General features: G+C 43.1%; 1 protein-coding gene across 1 annotated transcript in view; it reads left to right on the forward strand.

The window, feature by feature from the left end:
* The window catches only part of LOC131886509 (latrophilin Cirl-like), a 22,628-nt gene extending 3,419 nt beyond the window's left edge, over window positions 1-19,209 (forward strand). The window contains exons 2-8 of the mRNA XM_059234872.1: window positions 7,770-7,968; window positions 13,646-13,901; window positions 14,852-14,958; window positions 15,880-16,427; window positions 16,498-16,779; window positions 16,853-17,087; window positions 17,153-19,209. Coding sequence (XP_059090855.1) covers window positions 7,887-7,968; window positions 13,646-13,901; window positions 14,852-14,958; window positions 15,880-16,427; window positions 16,498-16,779; window positions 16,853-17,087; window positions 17,153-18,966 — 3,324 coding nt within the window. The 5' untranslated portion in view covers window positions 7,770-7,886 and the 3' untranslated portion in view covers window positions 18,967-19,209. The remainder of the gene's footprint in view (window positions 1-7,769; window positions 7,969-13,645; window positions 13,902-14,851; window positions 14,959-15,879; window positions 16,428-16,497; window positions 16,780-16,852; window positions 17,088-17,152) is intronic.
* Window positions 19,210-25,707: the final 6,498 nt, after the last annotated feature.

Raw genomic sequence — 25,707 nt, forward strand, 5'->3', positions numbered from 1 at the left:
TTTTTTTACTGAAGCCTCTGTAGTAATCACTTTTTGGTGGTAAAGCCGACGAAGAGTTGAAATGACATCATGTGCAAAGTCTGGGACAAGCAACTATGTACGAAGTCAGTCGCCTATCACCTTGTAAAATTGTCTTCACCCCAAGAAGCTTTGGTCGTCCCGTTGGACTTGCTACTAGAATAGGTAGTCCATGCCAACCCCAAGTGTCCAGAAGCTCGTTACGCCTCCTAAAAAGACATGTCTTTTCATTCTGGGTCAAGAGAGGAAAAAAAAGACCCTAAGTCAAGCCAAGAACAGAGCCCTGAAAATTTGCTTTGACCCTCAAAGCTCAGAGTAAGGAAAACTTTGGACTAAATTACGGACAAGGTGTGTGCTATTGTGCAAAAACACGCCATGAAACTCCTGTGGCAAGGTATGTCTGTCGGTGCATGCCCTGAATACGTTCAACGTATGCATAAACCATTGGTCTTAATTAACCTGGTTTTGTGCATAACTTCTTGAAAAGACATTACTCGGAACGGAATCCTAAGGAGGGAAAACATATACCAAGAAAATCCTGCTAGGGAAGTGAGGGAGACCTAATGGTTCACACTGAGAGAAATGCCTGGGACCAGCGACAGAGGTCCCAATGAAAACTGATTAATTCGCCCACAAAGGAGAAGTATCCTCTCGTGCTCCCCTCAGTGAAGTACTCTATTACCGAGACTAAAAGCAGAAAAAGGAACACAAAGGCGAGTGAAGACAAAAGTAGCAATGATAAGGGATCAGAACAACCGATTGGCACAACAGAAGTGCCAATGGGGATGAGGAAAACTATAACCTTGGACCAAATCGGGAACACCCAGTCACCATCATTTGGCGCCTTCACAAAAGCGCTTGCTTACGTATTTCATTGGCTCACACGTAGTCCCACAGCCCAACTCATACATTGAGAACCTCTCCCTTTCAAAGGAAAGAAAACCGTTCCAAAAAGGGAACGATTCGTTGGTTCCTTTTGAGTGCGGATGTCATCGCGAGTCTGGAACGAAGGGATATTTATCTTAATAACTGATGCAGAAAAACAAAAACGAACATGGAGAAATCACTGCTAGCTAAAAGGGGACTCAATCCCTCCCAAGCAGGAAGGTACTGGGTAGTTGAGTCCAACCAAGGGGTGGAGAAAGATGATTTGATAGAGAAAGAAGAGGAGCGTCTAACTTCTGCACTTCCGTAAAGGGAGGGGGAGAAGGTTGGCCAGACAGACTCAAAATCACGACTACAGTCCTTATTGCAGGCTTGCAAAAGCAAACTTTTCCAAATTTAAGAGAGAGAGAGAGAACGGGAGAAACTTGGGTGCTTGGGCAAAAGGCAAGGAAACTGCAGTCTTGGAAAATTGATTTATTTTATGGGTAATTTTGGATGCATTAAGAGTTGTAGCTAGCTTTCCAGATGATATCTTCATGCGAGCCGTCAAGAACAACATCTCCTTGGATCTCCATTCATTCATCCATCAATCTATAAATTACATTCAAACGCGGTATCAAAGTTCGTGGAGAACTAGTTTTAACCTCGTCGAAGAAGTAAATAAATCTGGAGGGTTAGCTTTGATTTCGACCATGATGTTTGCATGTGAACGAGGAGATCGAGTTAATTACTGCCCCCAAGAGGGAAAGAGAATGGCGCTGATTTCTTGCCGCTTGTTTTTTGTCAAAGTCCGGGCTCCATAATGGCTTCAGTCCGGGCAGCAGGTTTTGAATACGATCAAGCCAGGCTGTGCATATACTTGATAGTATACGTCGTTCATACGTGAACCCACTGGTATAGTCTGTCATTGCTACTGCTTCTTGGCCTTCCGATCATGACTCCGCACCTCTTGACTCCATCGACAATAAAACATGGCCTCTAGCAGTTTGGCATCATCATCATCATCATTGTGATCAATTCTCGGTCTGGATCTTCGGGAGATCTCGGAACTTGGCTTGATTACCTCACCTCTAGTGAGTCAGGGAGTGAGTGAGTGCTGGGAGCGCATCTTCCTCGATCCTCATGCCGCTCCAACACCCTCGAGCGTCCTCCTCATCCTTCTCCTCCTTGCCTCGACAACGTCAAGTTTATGCTGATTGCAGCCCCATAATTTTCTATTCCCTAGCATTTTGTATCTCGAACAATATGTTTGTGTGGTTAGTGCTTTCCACAAGCAACATCACGTTTCGTTTCCCAGATGAGCCCACTAATTGAGGCTCGAAAAGTGAAGTGCATTATGCATGGATAGAGCTTGGAGAATGAAGTTCTCGGACGGTTCCCATTGAAGATTTGAATCGGGCACAAAGCCAGTGTGCATCTCCGTACTCACGGTGGATGGATACTCGTTTTTCCCCTCTCTCTCTCTCTCTCTAAACTAACTCTTGGGGAGTGAGTGCAATTGACTGGCTGACCACCAGATCTTTCCCTCAAAGTAGGAGTTGATTGTGGATTTTTTTCCTCTAATCAGGGGGTCCGGACTTCTTCTCCAGAACGTCCTCTATCCAAGCAGACACAGAGACGATCTTGCATAGTCATGGCAGGTTATGAGACTCCTGATGGTGGTGATCACCATCAGCAGGAGGAGGAACATAATAGTAATAATAATAATGATGCTTGGGTGACGACGTTCAAGTCTGGAGAAACGATGCTCAAGTTTGGGCTAGAAATGATGGCTCTTGATGCTTATCTAAACATTTCAATGATTGATGGCCCAACTCCTTGATCGTGAGCGCTGTTTCCTGCTTGAATTCATGATGTTCAAGGTGGTTCTTGGGATTCAGGCTTTGCAAATCCATCCGAGACGTGGAAATCACTGAGATACCAATAGCGGCAATCAAGAAGTCATGGCTGGGTTTATCGTTGCCTCGCATTTTGATGGTGGTAAAATGACCTCTCAGACTCTCGTTTTTCCATCTATTCCCCCTGGCCCTCAGGATGTTGTTGGATCTGTCTCTGAGGAGTCGTAAAGCTTCGAGAATTTCAGATCAATTGCCATCAAATGACACAATAAGCCCTTTGCATGCCATCGTACAACAACTTTTATCTCTTGGCCAACTCCATCAACGAAGCTCCAATCTCCGAAAAGGTTTCGGTCGCTATCCACAGATGTCTTAAAGACAGGGTTGGTCACTCCATGGGACCTGACGGCCATTGTGAACCGGATCATCTGGAGTCGATCGAATGTCTGTGCATTTTACAAGTCCGTTTTACAACTTCTGACCTGAGCGTCAATTTGTCATAGCTCAGACTTGGACGTTCTTTCTTCTTCTTCTTCGTCTTCCAATGGAATCGACGGATCCGCACGCAGGTTTTTTGGACAATCTTCTTTCATATTTGTCTGAATGTTGTAGGCTGAAATGAAAGAAGGAGAGTTTGGGGGGGGGAAGGGTCTGGCTTCGACCTTGAGGAACTTCCATCTCCGAAAATTGTTCCTCAGAGATCAAATGACACCCTTTCCAGCCTCCAAGAGACAAAGAAAGATAGAGGACCGTTGTACCTCTATCGTCTACCATCTGTCTTTTTCCGAATGTAAATGGTTCATAATAATACAGGTATGCGAAAGATGAACCCACAGAGAAAGAGAGTGAGAGAGAGAGAGAAAAGAAGGAGACAGACAGACGGCACTTTCAGGTCCTGATCCATGAATGTGTGCTATTTTCTAAGCTAGGGCTAATCCACATTGGTCTCGCCCCAGGATATATACGCCATGCATAGATAAGTCTGATTGCCACAATTAATCTTAGGTAACCTTATTTTATATCTGGCGAGCATGAAATTCACTCTGAGCGTCATTAATAATGGGGAAAAGGTGAATGAATGCCGTTATCGTCCTGATGTTCATAGCCGATGTGGTGAGGAATTCTGGAGCAAATGCTCCTAGATGGAGCTCTTCTCACTCAGCATGAGGAGGAAAAGTACTCAAGTTTCGCTGTCGGAGGTCCTCGTTGTTGTCACTGATCTCACCTTGGGCATGGGTTGGATCCGCAGGATCCTCGTTACTCGAGCTCCAGTTTTATTCATGTGGTTTCGACCAGGTTTCCTTCAAGATAAAGGACACATATATTGTACTCTAATATTGATGTGTCAGCAAGATTCCCAATCGACTGCGGGTGTTAAAGGTACAAAAAGCACGGGAGAGACACGCCTTTTTGATGACACCTAATTCTCTTTTTTCTTTCCCTCTCGACAATAAGTAGCGCTGTACCAATAAAGGTTCGCTCGAAAATGTCGTTCACATTTCAGCTTACAAGCACTGTATTGTACTGTTCAATGATTAGTGGGAGACCAAATTCCTTGATGGGGAATGGAGAACAGGAACCCTTTCCTGTGTCTGTCTTGGGTCTGAATTGGAGGGGGAAAATAGAAAACTTTGATGATTTATTTGGGCTAATGATGCCATCGAAACCATTCCTCGTAATGAATAGGCGAGGATCGAGCCGCTCAGGTTTATTTCTGCCCTATTGGTGTCCTGGTGAGGACTGCTCACAACTGGGTCCGAGACGAGTTGGTGTGTGTGTGTGTACTCCGAGTTGTGTCGTCTCTCTTTCTTTCTTTCCTGTCTGCCTCAGACTAGCCTAACCTCATACAGCAATTGTAAATATCCCGTCTTTGTGGTTTCCGTTTTACAACCATGCTACAAAACCAAGCATTCCATTGAAATGAGCCATTACCCTGGTTTTCGGTTGTTGTCGGTGGGACCTTTTCTTTCTCTCTCTCTCTTTCTTCTCATTCGTTGTCGCTTTGAGTCGGAAACTCGCCCAAATAATCTGGTTCGTCGTTTGAGCCTTAGCTTGGCCTCCATTGCCATTCTTGGGTCATTGAACATGGGGTGGTTCTATTGAAAATGCTATCTTTACTTTTCTGCGTTTTTCAACTGACTTCAAACATCTCGAGGAAATGTATCTTTGTCAGTGAATGAATTGCCGGTTCAAAAGAGCAAATATCAAGATAGATCGATTCCATTCAGTCCGAATTCTCGAGCTCCAATCCAAGGGCCTGTCTCATTATTCGTTGGGTAAAGATATTTCTATTTCATGCCTCAAATTATGTGGGCATATACATTGTCCGAGAGGGCCCCAATCAGATCTATAGAATGGCTTCTGGAAGGCATAAATCCAAACAGAATAGCGTGAAAGAAGACCGAGGACAAAGGAAGGGAGGGGAAAAAGACGAGCTCCTTCTTTTTTCATCATCTGGTTCATCGTCGTTCCAATATGCGACTCATCCAGAATATCAATGAGTCTCTGTCGGATTCTCGACATTCGGGGCACACGAGAACAAGGAGGAGGATGAAGAAGAAGAAGAAGAAGAAGAGAACTGTGGCTGTTGTGAGACTAGAACGTTGTCTACTAAGAGAGCGATAAGAAAAGGTTTTTAAGACCTGATTAGGCCGAGCATCTTTTTTAGGGAAAAAGCCGACAAGACCGTCTTGATTTCTGTCGTCTGAAGAGGGCCAGCTTCTTTAAAAGCTTTTTATCTGGACAACTAACTCCTCGATGGAGAAGGGCTCTTAATTACTCCTTGGCGAATAAGTGAGAAATGCCTCAACCCTCGAAATGATTCCTCATCGTCATTGCCGCCGTCGTCGTCGTCGTCTTATCCGAATCCAGTTCTCGGCCTAATTAAGCTTCATAAACAAAGACCCACCGTCAAGTCAAGGCAGTTCGCCTATCTTTAGGGCCCATTACATGACTTCCTTCGAGGAGCTTCTCATTCACGCAGGACTATGGACATCATCAAAGCCACTATCTTTCATCGATGACACCTCAGTCCCCTCTAAACCAAAAAACAACGGAATCACAATATGACAACCCAAGACACTGTCCAAGCCAAGCCAAGCTAAGTCCCAATAACATGGGAGGCATAACAAAGATGACGAACTACTCAAACCTGGGAGGAGCTCAACTTCAGTTTGGCGGATAAGAGATCCAGAGCCAACATTCTGCAACGAGATTGATGTGATCTGAGCAATAACAACAACTGGCTAATTGACAGCACCAACCACTTACTAAGACCAATACCACGACGACGACGACGACTTCGACTTCGACTACTAGTACTACTACTACGCCCAGATGCACTGACCAAAAGCTTTGAACGCTTGGATTTGTTCTCGGACAAAAAGTGCATTTAGCCTGAACCTCTTAGAGAAAAAAGGTCAGAGTCATAGAATGTCAAGCTCGTGTATATTGGAAAACGAGATTCTGGGTCAATGGTAGTCAAGCTTGGATAAGAATTTAGATTTGGCATTCTTGCTCGAAGGAGAAGGGAAAAAAACCGCTGGATCTTCTGCCACCGGATTTTAATGGCAGGACTGAGAAAAGCGATTTCAGCTTCCATTTATTGGACAGCCGAGTGGCCAAAGTTTTACTTGATTTTCCAGGGTAGCACCTTTTTCAGGGGGGCTGTCAATGGTTTCAGGATTCTTGGCCATTCGTTCCGGCGTTTTTGTCCTCAAAGTTACTTGGAACTTGGTCAGTCAAGCTGAAGCACGCATACATCGAGCGGGACCTTTCCTTTGACCAAGAGGAGGGCGTCTGTTTTTTCTATCAGAAAAGCGAGTCCAGAAAAGACATCGGAGCCATTCAAAAGAAGAGCAGGCTTCTTTCAGCTTGTCATGCTTTGTAGCAAAATCCTCGTGTTGAAGGCGCAACAAGTTCCTTTTCGTGTACATCCCTGTACCTCTCGCTCCTAATGAACTGATAACCAAGATGGTTGATGGGGTTTTGTTCAAAGACAGAACAAAACAAGGAGTCAGGTTGGACGTGAGAAAGAAAAACAGGGGAGGGTGAGACGAGACCTGGCCTCATTTTTGCATAAGTTAAGTAGGTTTTAATGCGGGAAACGTGTCGATAGCATCAGCCTAATTGACAAATTTACTCCAAGCTACTTCGTTCGGTAGCCACACAAAGCGGGAAATGAAATTAGAACCTTGCCACCTCCGAGCATCTTATTCGTGTTCTCGCTACATCTATCTTGGATTCAGCCTCTTTCTCTGTCATTGGTCTGTCATTCATTGTCATTTCATTGAGTTTGTGAAAAAGTGAGTGAGTGAGTGTAGGCGGTTGAGACATCCTGATGAAAGAAAGTTCAAGTTGGAATTTCCGGATGAGATGCCAGATTAGAAGACAGGCATCCAATTTGGAGATGATTCCCATCTATCAAAGCATTCTCGAGAGTCTCCACACCCAGCTATTAGTGGCATTCAAGATATGCTCGACATCGCAGAGCCAAGGATTGTCTCCTGGAACAATCTGCTAATATCTTGGTTGGTACTCACTAGTGGAGTTGTTCAAGGACTATATGTTGAGGGTGAACTCCCTTAACTCTCAAGGGGGTTTTACCTGTTGGGGTATGACGGCCTAAAACAACTATGCTTTCGCCTACTTCTTGGATATAATAAGAAGTGTGGTGGACTTTTAATCCGGCGAGTACTTGTCAAACACAAAAAATTACCAATCCATAGAGTGCAATGAAACTTCGAAATGCTCATCTTCCACTCACACACGGTGGAAGACGGACTCTTTCCATGTGGTACCTTAGATAGTACGGAGAAGATGATCCTTTGTTCTACCATTTTAGAAACACTAAACTTCGGTGAACCCGAGCGCAGGAGTGTTTTTGCTTGCTCTCGAAAACTGATAGCATCGAAATAACGGGCATTATTTTCCACTCGGCTAATCTGATGCTATGCGACCAATGTTCTAAGTTGTCCCCTGTCTCAAAGAATGAAGCTTAAACTTATTCCGTCTCGATTTTTTTTCCAGGTTGGTGAAGCCAACGACGGCCCCGAAACCAATCCCGACCATCGTGAACCATGAGAAGCCATTCTCGGCTTCATTGGAGAAGACGACTCACTCCTCTTCACTGATCGCTTTGACGCAATGAATATCGCCGAATTCATTGCCACTCTCGTTCTCGTGACTCAAATTCATTCAGTCTGGCCAGAAAGAGCCATCGCCGACGGTAAGTCACATAATTGAGGGGCGTCAAATTCCCCCGAATTGATAACCTTCATAGATATAGTAAGTGTTACTCGGTCTAAGAAGATCGGAGCTTGTACGAGGTTCCTATTCAGGTATAGCTCCTCGGTAAGGGTGTTGTATGTGGTGATCGATTCGATTTGTGAGCTTGAGGAATGTTTTGTTCTTCGATCTCAATCACGTCGTAAATTGCCGAAACTCCTTCCTCCGTTCAGACAACCAACCAACCAACCAAGCAAGCAAGTGTCACTCGCTCTCGTCTTGGGTGTTTGGCGAAGATGTGGAGCGTTTTGCTTGTTGGTCAAACCCAACGTGGAACCAAAAAATTATTGGACATCGTGCAAAGAATTCTATATGGCCCGCCAAATCGTGTTCGATGTTGTATTGTACTATAGGACCGCGTGTAATGGGAAGGGAAAAGCAACATTGTCCAAATGAGGGCCAGGGATGCCAATACATGGGTTCCATTCGTCTCGATCCCACGGCGGGTTGACTCAATAGACACACATACATGGACAGCTCTAAGCGCTTGGTCTTTAAAAATATGCTCCCTGTCGCTTGAGCATGAGTATCACGCCAGATCTAGCCTCGTCAAACTTGCTATGGCAACCCTGAATCTCATCTAGAATCACAGTGACTGACTGCCCGTTTGGCTGAATGCGAACCCTGATGACGGTGGTGGTTTAGTTGGATAGCTGGTTGGTTGGTTGGTTGGTTGGTTGTTGATGTTGTGGCCCCTGTGTTGACCCCATACTGTGATTGCTGACGGGCCAACAACGGACCAATATGGACAATAACATCTATTGGCCAAAAAATTGGACGTCCTACCTCGATCGACAAAGCCCATCATACCTCTTCTTCACCCCCGTACTTACGTAAACTTTTCCGACCCTTAACGAGAGCTTTGACCATTTTCGATCCCATTTACTCACGCGGCTGGAGTAATGAATTGTATTAATTCTAAACACGCTAAACAGATATCAGGAAGAATGTAAGGGAGAAGGGAAAACGATCTGCGTGAAATCCCAAGGAATGCCGTGAGAGATAGGTTTCCCCGGGATTTGGAGGGGTAATTTGATCGGCACTTTTGGCGAAAACATGTCAAGACAGGTCGTCAGCTGTGGCCTCCAGCTAAATCACGGATATCATCTCAGCACTCTTACAAATTACGGTCAAAATGCCACGCCACAACTCGTCGTCCGTCTACTACCCAAGAGCTCCCCACAATCCTGTCACCATCTGTAAAAACAATGACAGAATCCCAAATTCATTTTGCCTCCATTTTTCCGTCCAATTTGGAATAGAGCACCATTACGATAATGAGGTCAAATCGAGGCGTTGAGTTCAAATCTTGATTTCGTCTCAAGGCATGAGACGACATGAGCCTTGAAATCCGGGCCATTATAGGTCGAGTGGGTAAAAAAGACCCCTCGTGGTTCGAAAAGAGCTAGGTTAACTGTAGGGAAATGCCTCATATACTTGATCCGGTGTGCTCAGTGCCTTGCGCGTGCATGCTTCCGACTTCCACATTTTTACGTATTTGATGTTTTCGACCCTGAAGGTCATCTGGTAAATGCTGCCAAGAGTCAGAAAAGTTCGATGACTTTGGACTTGTTTTTCTCTCCACGAGTTCATAAGAAATGCGCCCGATTTTCAAGCCATCAACCCCTTTTTATGACCTTCTTCGACCTACCTGACTTGCACTTGTTTCACCTCAGATTCCGATCAATTTCACAGCCATTTAATTGTTGGCCAATTCGAATGACGCCTCACGGCAGTGATCCCAAAAGGAAGGCATTCGTTGCGTTTAAAACCCATTGTGGCCTTTGTTTGCGAACACTCGCCTTCTCGACGATCATCCTTAAGCCCATTATTTGTTGATGATAATAGCCATTGATGTGAGGCAAAAGTTTCACCACTTTTTGCACTTACTGCCCGCTAACCATTGTGGATGAGAGTGTGTTTAACTGCCTTTTCCCCCACTTCTCAGCGAGACAAGCAGGAAGAACGACTGAAAGGGGTTCCGTAGTGAACAACAGTTCTTGAGAAGTATTCAATCTTATGCGATCGATGTTATTTCGCATTCAAATAAAAAACACACAAGTTCGTCAATCAGGCTTAAACTCTCCAAACGAAGACAAGGCATTGTTTTTTTTTTTAAATAATGGGCTCAAAAGGTGAGTATTGTAAGAATGATAAACGTCTGGTCGAAGCTCAGAAGTGGATCAGAATATAGCTTGAAGCCGAGTTTTCAAGCAAGCGAGTTTGTCGTCCGCCCCTATGAAGACAAAGCAAGAGAAGTCAGAGGAGTGGGTCCGCTTTGCATGAGATGTTGTTGAACGCAAAAAGGTCGCCGAGAAAAAGAAGTCCTCTCCGACAAAGAGGTAGAATTGGATGGGATAAGATCGTAGTTGTTGGATAAGAAGACGAAGATGAAGAAGGAGGAGGAGAAGCGGAGGAGGAAGGGCATATAAAAGAAGTGCGTTGGACATGAAATTGGATTCAAAGTGGGGCAAAAAGTGATGACAACATGGGATAATCCACAGCGGGATAATAGGGAAAGACTGACTGTGCAGATCAACAACTCTCGGGATCAAATATCGTTGGATACTATTAGAATTTCATCTGAAAAAGCTCGATTGCTTCCGGGTGAATCGACTGATCTCAATGTAATTTGGGACCACCAGGCATCATGATACGAGAATCGAACAACTCGTCTTGGTTCGATTTGACCTGAACCAATGGAAAGGTTGGTTAGTTGGTTGGTTGATTGCATGACATCAAAACGACCAGATTCCTATCGGAGGCCTCATTAAAAATCCCATTTGAAAATCGTGACTAGTCCGATACGCTTAATTAGTCAAGGTCGCAACTAACCAACGACCGATGGTGCATTTCAGACGAGAAAATGGGCCAAAACTGGCTAATTCAAAGACCTGTGAAGACTTAATGATGTGGTGCCTTGGAGGGAAGAAGAAGAAGAAGAAGCGAAAGGATTCAAGTTCGTTTCTTGGACAGACGCCTGTCCATCTTTATGTAGGTGTTGTTGTATCTAAAAGTAGCTTATCAGAGTTGAGTTGGACTGTTTGACTTGAAGATTTACGTAGAAAGAGATTTCCTTGATACCTTTTCCTAGACTTGAGAACGAGTTTCAAGACAAAAATTTCAAGAATTTTATTCTCCTCCCCTTACACTTTATTGCCGGCTACAATTTTCTTTGTCCTCTTGAATTGTTACATAATACCAAGCCCTGACATGAATCCCAGTTGCCTTACATTTCCTGTTCCCATTAGAACTTCTTGTTCCACGTGGTTGTTCTCTTTCCCTTTCTTGTCCTTAGGTCCCCATCGTGGGGACAAGAGCCCCCATTTTGTGAGGTGGAACCAATGGAAATGCCCCATTTCCATCCCCCATCATCAGAGTTAATGCCCAGAGACCACCCCTCATTCCTTTGGCAAGTCTTTTTCGGGGGTTGGGTGCGTGTGTGTAAGAATGTACCAAGATCCAGCCAAGCGTTCCCATAAAACAAATGGAGGAGACTTTCTCCCTAGACACTCTAATGCCGCCTTAAAAGGACGATCAACTTTTGTCTCACAATCTTCGGGAGTTCCTTCCAAGGTTTAGGATGCTCTGTGCCATGGAGGGCGATGGAATCCAAAGAGCACCGGGGAATGAATCCCTTGAAACTGGGGAAGCACTGACTCATTCGCTCACTGAGTCCTTTTCCGTTCCCTATTACTTAAAAGGGACATTCCATCTCTTTGGAAGACAGCATTGCCGCCATGGGTGTTGAGAAAGGGGTTGATCGGTGGGTCTTTTACGAAATCTCTTTAGATGATTAAACTTTGGCCCCGTGCAATGGAAAGCTATTTGAAATTTACGAGTACAGTGCTTTGAACTGACGAGATCCTTCGATATCTTTATTGAGGGCGTTTGGTGTTTCGAAAGAAACCCAATGCCTTCACTCTATTCTTGTTCGGCTTGGTTTGGCCCCTCCATACCTGCAACCATTTAACTTTCCAAGGCTCTTAAGCATCACTTCAAACCAGCTGAGAGGCCTCTTGATTCGACGCTTCCATGGTTCTGCACAACTGGGAAAAGTAATCGTTCCAAAAAGAGGAAAATCCCACGTTCTCCCTCCAAAACCCTCGCTTGAATTCTTTTTTGCTTCACAATTACCCATCACCACGATTCTACCTCTCACAATAGAAGAGCTTTCCATTTATAGGGTGCCCTTGGTCCATTCTTCTACAAAACAGAACCACTTCTTTTTTTCAATGCTTTTGTCGTCTCAGCTCTGAGCCAGGGCCTCCCTTTAACTGGGTACAAAAAACATCCGTTCAACTTTCAAACGTCACACGAACTCAGGATGAGGAACCCGCATCTCTTTAGAGACGAGAACAATTTCTTATCAGTGTCGGGGCGGCCAGCTAGAATGTATGGATAAGGAGAAATCAGAAATATACAAACATGAACAATCTAAAACCATTCACATAAATCGTCCCAGGCGCTTAGCCACGGCAGCATCCGAGCAAACTCTTGTCGACTTGAAATCGGTTTGTGGGCCGTGGACCCAATTTCTAACCTGTCCACTTTGCGTTCCACTTTGGGAACAGCGAGGATTCCATTTTATTTATTCTCAAACTTTTGAAATTTAACTCTACCACCTTGTAAGTTGGAAACGGGCGAGGTCTCCGACGTTTTTCAAAAGGGTTTTAAGTACCTTGTTCCAAGATTGTTAGGACAACCACTGTCAAATATTTGCTGAGCTCGACAGTCTTGAAGAGCCAACTTCAATTTCTTATTCCGCTCACATTTTTTCGAGTGGTTGGGAGTTTCAGTTATATTTTTTCTTAAGCTCCGACGTAATGGCTGAGAATTAGGTTAAAAGATATGAGCTGCTGACATGAATAATGGAGCAAGACAGAGAAAATCCTCAAGGCTCGGAAGGAACAAATGGCTTGTAGTAAAATTCCTCGTTGGAGAAATGGCCACTGCAGCAGGACGAAGTACCTTTGAGTTGGGCTTGAAGCATGGAAACATCGCCATTGTCAGCCGCCATTGTGGGAGTTTGCGGATATTTGAGAGCTATTTTAATACGTCAGCGAGGATCGAGATTGTGTGTATGTGTGTGTGTGTGGATGTGCGTTCTAAATTTCTCCACCAAACATGGATATTGGAGAGGGGAAGCTTGATAGCAAGAGGGCATTGCAGTAAAAGAGGAATTCCTGGAATAGCTTCGTTGTTCCATTTCCTTCTTTTCTCGTCTTTTTCGCTCCCCACCACCATCAACACCAGAGTCATGGGACAACAAATTCTCCTCGCTGAATGGACTTACCCACACGCACCCATTGAAAAGTGCTCTTTGCCAAAGGCAATATTTTATACCATCCCCGGTGTTTTGAGGACATTTGGGTCCAATGATCCATTTTCTAGAACTCCCTCGATCGAATGGAACGCTCATATCTCAAGACCAGAACGTCAACCATCACTAGCCATGTTTACATTTAATCGGATAAAGCTCCAAAGAAAATCGGGGCTAGGGAAAACAATCTCAAAACTTCTTTCTTTCTACCCCGTCTTTGGTCCCCATTTTCGAATAAGCTTTTACTATGCGAGGCTGGGAATTTTCAGTTCAATTTCCCTTCTCTTTGTTCCAGATGGCGGTGAGGCCTCGGATACCCTCCTCACTCCCAAGGAAAGTTTCATCAAGCGATCCAAGAGAAAAAGCGGCTACTTAACCGCTTATGGTTGCGAGGGATCTCGATTACAGATCAATTGCACCGACAGCCACTACCTAGACATCATTCGGGCCAATTATGGTCGGTTTTCCATTGCCATTTGCAACGACCATGGAGAGACGGATTGGAGCGTCAATTGTATGTCGCCCAGGACTCTTCGTGTCATAGAAGCACGGTGAGTCCAGGAATTTACAAATTCGCGAGTACTTCAAGATTCAAGCCTCTCTGACAAGGTTCAAGCCCCTTTCAAAAAAAGAGGGGCTTTATCGAGACTTTGCTCTGACGTGACCTTAAAAGATGGGCCCCTTTGGGGAACTTCGTCTTCTCTTTTCGAAGTTCATTCCCTTCAGAGGTGAACTGCTCACTGTCCGCTCAGTGTTGAGAATGTGTCTGTGCATCTCCCTCCAACCAACCAAGCAACCAACCGACTTCCTCTCAACTCAAATTCCCCAGTATCCCGGTTGGTCTAAAACTAAAAGACCGGCCTTATCTCTTTTTGAACTTGATCACAAACTTTAAAAAGGACCACGACCTCGGTTGCTCCGCTCAACATTCCCTTACCTTGATGCACACGGATCGAGTTGGTCTTCTGTACTCTAATATAGAGCTAATGCTCTGGTTTCTCCCAAGAGTTCTGCCAAATCAAGGGAAGATCAAATGAATATGAACAGGTACCTTGTGTTCCTAAGTCGCATTGGGTTCACATATCCAGGAAATGACTCAAGGGATCTTAATTTGTACCCACTGAATCGAGTTCAAAAAGATGAAGAAGCGACTTTCATTTCCGTTTATCTCTGCAGCAAATCATAATCTGTAGGGAATTGCTTTTCACTCAGTGCCCAGGCTGCTTCCTTACTGAGTTCGCACAGTAGGAAAGGGTTTGAGCTAAGATCCATCCCGAGATCAGGGACTTCTAACAAAGGGTTCTTCCCTCTCTCCTTTATCATCCTCCACAAAATGGAAAGTTGACTGGGTTTGAGGTTAGCTTCCAACGAAATATGTCGTTCTCACGCACTCAATTCCAAGCGAATTTCAAGCGAAGCTCTCATGCATCATTTTCTTTCCAATATCGAATCCATTATGCTCAAAGCTCGATCTTGACAAAGCTCTAAAATATGTTTCCAGGTGCAGCAACGAGGCCTTCTGTGATGTTCCAGTGGATAGCACCATCTTTGGAGATCCATGTCCGGGGACGTTCAAATACGTGGAGGTCCACTACGCCTGTCGAAAGAGTAAGCATAGCTTGACGAAAGGAAGAAGGGGAAGCAACTCGGGTCGGGACTGTCACTCTCTTTCTTATCTTGGAAGCGGCGGATATTTACCCACAATAGAGAGACCGAATCGAGTCTGTCCCTCATTCCCTTGCTTGGTTTTCCTCCCCTCCTCCCTAGAGATTGAGGTTCTTCAAACAACTTGTTATAGCTTCGTTCTAAGTTATTGACAGCTTGACTAACTTCCCTATCAGTTCTTTGTGTTACTTTATGAGGTACTGTCGTCTTTGGCTCAATACTATTCTTCTTGAGGAGATGGCAAGACAAACCGTGTAGAACGTACCTGGTACTAACTAATTAGATAACATATTTAGTCTAGATTCAAGGGAAGAATGCTGGGTTACGTCTTGAACAATCTTGAACAATCTTGGGTTCGTGAGCGCCAATGGATGTCGAGGAAAAATGGACTCTTATCAAGAAGTCTGAAGTGACAGTAAATAGTATTAGGGCTGTGTGGAGTCCCTAGAGAACAATAACAAGCCCCACCCTCATCAATAACTTGACAGAGATTGGGAGCGGGATCTTTTTGAATTTACTTAACTTGAGAATTGAATTTTCTCCACAAAGGCTGGACGAAGGAGGAGAATATATTCAACGTGAAAAAAACACCCGACCAAATACGTGCTTTGGATGCACTTGAAGGTGGCATCGAAATGCACCTACCTGTTTTTTTGCTTTTCTTGTCCCCAACAAATATGGAAAGAAAACTTGTCGTATTTGGCTCGAAGAACTTTTCATGCCAAAACTTTGTTTGAACATTTTCAGGGATAGTTTGCCAAAGTGTAAATGCATTTTGGGTTTCAATTCTGCCAGTATCCCAGAATGAAGAGTAAACTTTCTCCATTGGCCTTTGAAATAACTAGCTTTCTTCTTCCTCTTCAGATCCCGTTTCGTCCTCCACACAACGCCCGCCACCTCCTTGGATTCCAATGGAAAGAGGTTCCAATGCTTGGTCCAATATTCATAAACACTTGGGCACCGCCAATTTAAGTTCCAATGGCCATCCTGATAACCTCGAGGACGTAGAGTTGGGCACGGAGCCTTCGGTAACTGATAACCCGAGTTTTCGAGGCTTTGCCGTGTCGTCGGAGCAAATCCTGGGAAAATCCTCTTCCAATAACTATCAAAGTTTATCAGAAGACGGAATTCGACCCAAGGTCATAGAAGTCAGGGTTCCCAAGCCTTTCAACTTCGATGCAATCGAGCGGAAGTCCAACCCGCATCTTCCTATATCTTTTCCCCTGACCACGACAACTTCGCGGAATCCTGGCGTTCTTCACTCTGAAGCGACCACGGTCAAAGCCTCAACCCAAGATGCTGGTCAAAGTAGCGAACCTTCTACCACAGAACTCATGCAGGTTTTGGCAAATTTCACCCAATTCTGCCCACCAGCCTCGGCTCGAGGCCTCTTCTGGAACTGGACAAAGGCCGTGAGTACATTTTGCACAGAAAGGCCCATTCCGTGTTCCACGTCTAAGTGATACGTTCGATGAATTGCAGGGTGACACCGCAGTGCTCCAATGTCCCACAGGAAGCATTGGTTTTGCAAAATGGCATTGTGACATTGAATCGAATTGGGCGTCCCAGGCACCCTCTTTCAACGAGTGCCGATCGTTATGGCTAAGTGACCTTGATGCCCGACTGCGAGAGGGCGTGGCTATGGCCAATGTGTCGCATTCGTTGGCTTATTATTCTGGCCTTCAACCCTTATTCGCGGGAGATTTGGCGCTATTTGCTCAGATGTTGAAACACATGGCAGAGCGAATGCACTACGAAATTCAGGTTGGTTAAAGCCAATCCAAGATTCGGTTGAATCGTTTCGGCAACCCTAACATGCATTTTCTCTTGTTTTTAGCAAACTCCGAGCTTAAATACTAGAGAGGCGATGGTGACTGATCTTGTTCAAAACGTGGTTCGTTCGGGAAGTAATTTGATCGACCGAATGAACCATCGGAGTTGGTCGGATTTGAGTAGAGAATCCATCGGAAGTATCGCCACAGCTCTGATGGTTGGCCTAGAAGAGAATGCGTTTTTATTGGCAGACTCCGTTACGAGTGAAAAAATCATCATCAAGCCCACAGACAACATACGTAAGTGTTGGAAGAACAATTAGCAACAATCTCAGTTGATGTTAAATCCATGAATGTAATTTCAGTGTTGTCCATCCGTGTGATGCAATCGAGGAACACCATGCGACAAAGATTTCCATCCGTGGAAAGCATTGAATCGTGGAATGATCATGGGGACTCGATCGAGTTAGCAAGCTCAGCTTTGTTACAGAATGGCGACAATGGCGCAGTGAGAGTGATATTTTCAACCTTCAATCAATTGGACCAGCTTCTAATCCCAAGAAATAAAACCCTGTTCGTGAACTCCAAAATCATTTCAGCCTCTCTAGGCAAAGGACGTCACATTGAGCTTCCAGAGCCCGTGCTTATCAACCTCAAACATCTCCGAACTATTAACGTGTCCCAACCCATGTGTGTTTATTGGGACTATTTGGCCAACTCCTGGTCGAATGAGGGCTGTGAAGTGAGAAATTCGAATCGGACCCACACGTTGTGCCAATGCAAACATTTGACCAATTTCGCTTTGCTAATGCGGGAAGGCGCCCCTTTAGTGCCTTTGCGGACTAAAACAATGATGGCAATTCATATAAGCACCATTGTGGCATTGGTGGCTGCCTTGATCTCCATTTCGGTGATCGTGTTCTTTTTGGTGATAACTTGGAGAAGACTCAAAATGAGTAGGCAATGTCGAACTGCTCTGGAGAAGTCTGGCCTTCCGTGTTTTCACAAAAGTAAAGATTTAGCTGACAAGGACAAGGGCAACAAGGGCAATTTCTATGCAGTCACTCCCAAGCTCAATGGTGTCAACAATCCCCAACGAAATCCAAACGAGCCAGTGGAGGTCATCGAAGCGCAACAGTTTTTTGAGCACATGATTTCCCTCCAGAAGAACCAGGACACCATGGTGGCCGGTAAGCGACGGAATACTCATTCCAAGGAGAGCAGTGAGACTCAAGAGACCAACTTAAGCGAGGTCGACGGGAGCAATCCCCTGAATTCACGCCGAAGCAATTCCAACCTTCAGGGTGAGAATGGCTACCCGAAACGGGGAAATTTTGCCCGGGCGCTCAGTCCTTACAACCACATTTACATGGAGATTGATCCAACCGATGAACACACTATCTACGAGCCCTTGACCCATAGTGAGACGTATATGATGTCTACATTGTCAGATATGAGCGAGGACAACTATAACAACCAGAACTTCAACAACCAAAGTGATATGAGTCGGCAGTCCTCCAGCCGCGAGTCTCGTCCACTTATTCGGCCAAACAGTGTACATGAACGGAATCTCTTACACACAATCAGTGGAGTACTCCATTCCCAAAGTGTCAGAATAGCCCCAACGCACTTACCCGGGACCAATACGTTAAATCCGGTTCGTCGGAGCATGTGGGCCTCAGTGCGGCCTCAAGAAGTAACCCAAGTAGCTCAAGGGGCTCACACCTTGGGACGAATCCGTAGCAATGGTGACAACAGCGTTCCACTCCTGGAGAGGTTACGCCAACAAGGTCTTGATATGAGCACCTTACAGTTAATGAACGGCAATGCGCCACAAGGTTTTCACTCACCCAATCCCGGCAACAATACAGTCGTGCCAGAAAATAGCTTCCTTGGGCGTCTCGCTCATCAGCAATCTGGTTCGAACGGCCCACAAGAGGTCCCATTACAAGTCACTACCATCAATGGGAACCAGTTTGTTTGCTTGAATTTCAACCAGAATCAGCCGCACCAAAACACGGCTTCTTACATGGCCAGCCACGACCAGGAGTTCGGAGGGACCCTCCATGGTCAAATTCATGCCCCAGTTCATAGTCAGGCCGTGATCAGTTCCTCGGGGACCCTGACCCACAGGCCTACTCCACAGTTTGCTCATCCTCTGGTAGACAACAACTCTTAAGGAGGGGCTCACCGATCTCAAACAAAAACAAATACAACCACCCCGTTCTACACCATCATGATTTACCGAACTGATTGCTTTCAATTCTATATATGTTGAAATGTAAGATCTCATTTATGAACACACGTTCAGTTTATAGTTCTTGAACATTCTTATCATCACAAATTCGAAAGGGGTTTTGGAAGAACAAAAATCCTGAGATAACCAATTATATACTATACTCAAACAAGAGCTTCTTCTTATGTTCACGAGTTGGAAATATAACTAGTTTTGAATGGCCCATTATGCTGAACCTGGTGCAAGTCTAATTTGATGGTTTCAAAGAACCGCACAAGATTTCTTCAATCAATTCCTTGAGTTTTTGTTTGAATTTGTTTTGCAACCTTTTAAATAGAAACCTCTTCTACGATTGACGGGACAAGATGAAGGTTAGGCCTCTGACGGATCAGCACACGTGCGAGTAAAATCAACGGGTATGCATAAACTCAACCGAGTTCAACTCGAGCAACCGTTGAGTCCATACCCATCGCTAATCATGTTGGGACTCTTTCAAGGCTCAAAATGGCATAAAACATGGCTTTCAAATTGTTGCAATATTATGAAATTGACATTTCTCCTGCCTGAATATTCGACGTATAGGGCATCTCAAGTGAAGGAAATTCAAGAATAAATGTGGGCCGGTACCCTGATTTTTGGCATTTTACAGAGGGAGAACTAAGACGAACATTACAGTCAACTCGCACTTTACGGTCATTGAATGTTCAACAATCGAGTGATTTTGAGTGAGGTATGTTACAAAACCCAACAAAATGACCATGTATGGTAAAAGTCAGTGTACGCACCATCAAATTGTCTCGGTACCACAATGCTATTTGCTTAGCTAAACAGTTAAAATGAAATGAATGTCAAAATGCAATGCATGCACAGTGGGGTTTGGCTGGGCACATTGTCTTTGATCATTATTATTTTGTGGCATCATGATCAAAACTCCTAAAAATAATCTTCAAGGACGTCAAAGTGCGAATTAAGTTATTCCTTTGAAATTGTGCTTAACATAATAAACCCATGTGAGTATCAAATTGCTATTGCCTATCTTTTTGCCCAAACAACGACTTTTTACTGGAAATAGAAACCTTCAATAAGGACATTCGTCATAACTTAGAAAAGAAAAAAGACACCTTTTGTGTTTGCTAACTGTGAACTTCATTATCATCATCATCTAATATATTCATATTTGTAATGCTATGATAAAAGGTTGCAATAATATAATTGTAGTTGATTACAGGGTTGACAACCATGTTCTAAGGTTATGAATGAATGTTCTCACAATTCATTTTGAAGTTAAAGCCTGTTTCAGCTCTAAATCATCATGTACAAATAGTAAATCTATATTGTTTAGTACTAACACAGTTTTCATTATTGTACATGATTGTCAAAGAAAAAATCGAAAGACAGCTAAGTGTAATCCTGCCAGTAAGTGTTGATAATATGCTTTCCTCCACAAAATTGTTCATTTTTGTATCAAATAGCTGGAATAATTACTTTATTAGGCATTGAACTGCCATATCAGATAGTCATTTTAAATTTTACTCATTGTTAAGTTGTAGCATAGAACGTTTCAAGCCATTTAGATGTATGCTAGTTAAGAACTTCAAGCACCCAGAGTTGAGAAGAAGTGGGCCTTCCTGTGTTATGCAGAAAAGGGAGAGTGCCGTCCAGGGGTAGCCCTCCCTGTACCAGCCAACATTTATGTACGATTTCGATGCTCCATTTGGTGTGGTGAAGTGATAAGGACCTATTCGCCTGCTACTTCACTCCAAGGGGATTCCCTATTGCCAATCCTTTTCAATATATAAGTATCATACATTTTAATTGGTTTTCTTAGCTGATTTAGCCATGAAAGCTAAACCCATCAATACACTCCAGTCTTGTTACCAAAAGAACGGCCTTCAAGTCAATACCATCAAGATGAAGTCTGTGGTTTTCCACAAAGGTCATCTATCTCCCACCTTCTTCCATATCCACAACAGTTTGAATACAATCAGTGATTCTAATTAAGTTGGTTTCACATTCTCAACCCAACTCTCCTCATCAATAGTCAAAGCCAAGGGCATGATCAAAAACATCTCCATTGATGAGACAAAGTTCCTTTGTAGGCACGGTGGTTATATTCTCTACTTAAGTATTTGCTGAAATGCCAAGACATGTAGATATGCTTTTCTTTGTCAAAGAAGCAAAAGTAACAACTCTTGTGAAATACACATGTTTAAAAGTAGCTCAGATAAGTGTGTTAAATCACTCAAAGCCCATTAAAATGCATCATTGTCAAAAACGTAGTCAATCAGTATTAAACGTGCTCTTATTTATGTATTGACCTGAAATTTCACAAACTTATATTAAGCACATGCTTACTTATTACCACTTAAAGATTGCGTTTTACTCCTTAAAAGATCGAAAAGTGGCCTAATTATGTTTCCAGTTATTCCCAAGGAATATGATTCTTTTTGAATGACACGGCAAGAAATAATATTTCTGTATTTTGCTTAGGGTTTTTTAAAGCAAAAAGTAGCAAAAAATATCGCTTAAAAATTACAAAACATGCAAAACTGCCTTTCAATTTACTTAAGTGCCAAAAGCTACACTATCCCATCATGTTCCTGATATATTCAAATATTTGAACGATACTTGTGACAGTTTTATTTTTCAAATTTTCACTTTTTGCAATGATTAATTTCTACGTACTAGCGATGTTTTTATTCAACGTTAGTAGAATTTTGTCAAAATTCAAGATTAAGCTTGATTAAAGTTACGATTGATATATATAGATATATATTTTATATATTATTATTTTATTTATTATATAAATACAACCGGAGCAATTTGAAGTCAGATTTGATGAAAATGCAATTTTTGAAAACGAGATATCTTATCGCTTGCTCCATGGATTTGAATAAAATTCTAGTTGGAAACGCAACCAAGGTTACTTTCAACATCTATTGATTACGTTCTTTACAATGTTATCTCTTTGTAGGTTTTAAGTGGATTAATATTCTAATCTGAGCTAGAATCCAAGATGATTTTTTAGAAAAATTGTTACTTTTGTTCAATGGCAGACGAAATCATTATTAGAAGTCTTGGCATTTCCGAAAAAAACTTTTATCAGTATTATAAGTAACACCGTGTAAGGAATTAGTAGTGGCAAGTGACCGCCCAAGGAGGACCAAAAGGGAGGTTTCATGACCATCTTTCTCAAAAGGTTGAGTTTGGGCTCAGCTTAAAGGTCCCCGCTGGCTTCTACTAGAATATTTTTAGTTGTTTAGGAGGGAGATAAGCATATATGGGTCAAGACATGGCAACTGATTTTAGTATTCAGAGAAGGCCAGGTCTTGTAATGAAAGTAATGGCTCCAAACCAAACTATGAACAATGTATGTAAGCTAACTGAAGGCTGAAAAATTCATATTCCAACTTCCCTTAAATATCTAGACATCACTTGTTTGTAGATTTCATGTGATATGCCACCAACCCATCATAAAATGAGAAGACAATTATAGAATTAGTTTGGATTAAAAAATCATTTTGCTGTAACCACTTGCTTTTAGGACAGTGTCACTAACGTGATATTTGGCATTTGCAAGGTTTCTGGTTGTCAAAATTCTGAGTGCGCCTCTCTTGTACGTGATTAGTGAGTTTTCACTGATGGAAGTCACATCTTTGACTTTTATCGAATCGCCAATTTTCATAATCTGTCAAGCCAGTTTTCAAAAGGCGTGTCCCCTAAAGTGTAGTTTTTTAATATCGGGGCATTTTGATCAGTTCTTTATTCTTTTCTAACCAAAACCCAGCAGTCCAGCTACAGTAGGTAAGTTCAGCTCACTTGCCATATAGCTCATCATCTGCCAACGGGCCCAATCAATAGCAGACATTTGCTTTTGAATTTGAAAAAAAACTCCAAGTCAGAGTTTATAACACTAACCAAGAAACTGAAGATATTGTATTTGCACTGATGACAAAGCAGGGATGGAAACGTACAAATGAGGGTGAAATGAATCAAGAAAGATAAATAGCTTTCAAGCTCCATGATGGCACGTTTTGTTTGGACAACCCGAAGGGCTGGTGTTCGCCATAATTGTGGCAAATAAGTTGGTTAATGGGCTTTTGTGAAATTGCTTGCGATTGCAAACTAAGACACTGATATTTCGTGCAAAAAAACGAGCTTCGAAAAAATTTGAGCGGAATATTTGTTCTCCAAAAAAGTGACAGAATGGTTGGAATTAGATCTGAGACTAAAGCTATTGGCAACGAGTGAAATTTGGATGAAAATCCTCAGTCCTAGAAATCCTGGTCAGAACTGCAAAACAAATTTAAAAACTGATCTTAATCTTTTTTATGGTTTAATATAAGGCTTTCAAATTTGTTTTGTTGACGCTAGTGCTCTTATCTACTTTTATACCTATAAAATTCTGGTAAGAGAAACGAGAAATATTGTGATAGTTTCACATTCACAACTCTGGGAGGACAAAAAATGTGCCAAAAATGTACCTTATGATAGGAAATGTTTGGAGAACGTTTATTTATTATGTCTATATATCTTATATTCATATGTCCTTCATTGTATGAAATTCGAAACGAGTTAACAATGGCCATTGGAATCATATCTGGCACCAATTTATATGGTAAAAAGTTTAGGTTTTTGAGGGCAAGTAATCACCTTCATGATTATTTATGTTTCCTATTATAAGATCCCCTCAGAGTCCTTAATGTAATGATTTGTCTCCTTGAAAATGGCACTATGATTTAAGTTTGTTTACAGCAGAAAGCAATATCATGAAACTGATTTTAAACAGATCGGTTCATAATGACTCTCTTTTCCAAGTAGGCCAAGTTCACTGAACCGTACAGATAATGCATCTCAACCCGTCTTCATCCCACTTCTACAGGAAACGAGGTTGCATGATTAAAACACTGGTGTTGCGTTGGCGGTTTCTTTCACTTGAACACATTTTACTCAAAGAATGAAAGAAAAGATGCGTCATCTTGATCCTAGTGACATAGGCAAATGCGACGGTGAAACGATGAACCCAAAAACCCAAGAACCAGCGTTTCTCCTTCAAACAAACCAAGTTATCAATATGTTTTGACCCAATTCAGACAAACCTCCCATTCACAATGACGAAGTATGTCTTGATTAAAACTTATTTTTTCCCATTATGCAAACTCTAAGAGAAAGATCAAACACCCTGTAGGGCCTTTTGAGTTCGATGGGGAAGGAAGCCATGACAATTAGAGGACTATGGCCAACATACTTGGAGATCACTTCTCTAGTGTGTTTTCAACTCCACTGAGTTAGGGAGCAACAGCCCATTGCTCTATTGATGAGTTTGTTGGGACTGGGCAAGGCTTGTCAAGCTGGCATTTAGATGATCTTGTAGTAACAGATCAGGACGCTTTAGAGGCCATCAGGGACTTGAGACTCTCGAGCTCCCTGGCCCTGATGGAGTGACATCTCAGTTTCTGATGAGATGCTCACAGGTTCTTGCTCCTGTTTTGTCGTACTTGATGCGTTGCATCTTGGACCAGCGCAAGTTCCCCTCTTCTCTGAGGTAGCTTCATGTTGTTCCAATTTTCAAGGGGGAGATTAAGTCACTCCCCAGTAACTACAGGCCAATTTCTCTCACTTCGAATATTGCGAAGGGTGTTTGAGAAAGATCATGAAGTTTCAACTTGTTGAATTTCTTGATATTTCATGAAGTCCTCCTCCTAGCCAGCATGGGGTTCCGAGCACTATTTTAGCACGGGGTACCCAACTGATTGAGCATTAGTGCAGGTATATGAGGGCTGGAGAGCCCATGAATCAGTCGATGTAGTTTATCTGGACTTTGCCAAGGCCTTTGACAAAGTAGATCACGGCCTTTTAGTTAACAGGCTCCATGAGATGCGGATCGAAGGCAAGGTTCTCAATTGCTATAAAGTTTCATTTATGGTAGGGAAACGAATTAGTTAAGGTGAGGGATTTCCCTTAGGTGGGACATGACGATTCAAGTTCGAGGCACGTCCCTAGGGTCCATTTTTGGGTCCTCTCCTGTTCATTACTCCTTTGCCTCCGCTTCAGAACTTCGGTAGTAGTATATGTCAGTATCTCTTCTTATGCTGATGATACAAAATTGGTAGTTGGTAGGGGAATGGCAGGATTCCGGTTGTCTTGGCAGAAGTTCCTAGCAAAAATTACTCCTGGGTTGCTGGCGAGTACATGGCCTTGAATGGAATGAAATTCCGCTCAATGACCTTTGGGTCCACCCAATTAGAGCACGTCCCACAGTAGATGATGAAGTGGTAGGACATGAGCAGGGTTCTCTCCATGAAGGATTTAGGTGTAGTCCTCCAAGATATGAAAATGAGCACGAGTATATCAGTTGGAAAGTTGGTAAAGGCTTTTCAAACATTGGTTGGATATAGCACGTTTAAGTCAGAGATAGTATTACGATGCTAACTCTTACAAGTCGATTGTTCAACGCATCTTGAATATGCCTCTCCATGCTGCGGCTCCAATTAGTTCAGCAGGTTTGCAAAGCTCGAGGCAGGTCCAAAGATGTTTCGACTGGAACATTGAAGATGTGAGAGAGCTCTCGTATTGGGAGATGGTTAGGAAAGGTTGGGATGTACGAGTACTCAGAGAAGGTACGAAAGGTATCTGATATTGCACGTTTTCAAAAGCATTCATTGAGCCTTTTGTCCCAACCCA

This window comes from Tigriopus californicus, chromosome 9, assembly GCF_007210705.1.
Source record: "Tigriopus californicus strain San Diego chromosome 9, Tcal_SD_v2.1, whole genome shotgun sequence".
In the NCBI taxonomy this organism is placed as follows: Eukaryota; Metazoa; Arthropoda; class Copepoda; order Harpacticoida; family Harpacticidae; genus Tigriopus; species Tigriopus californicus.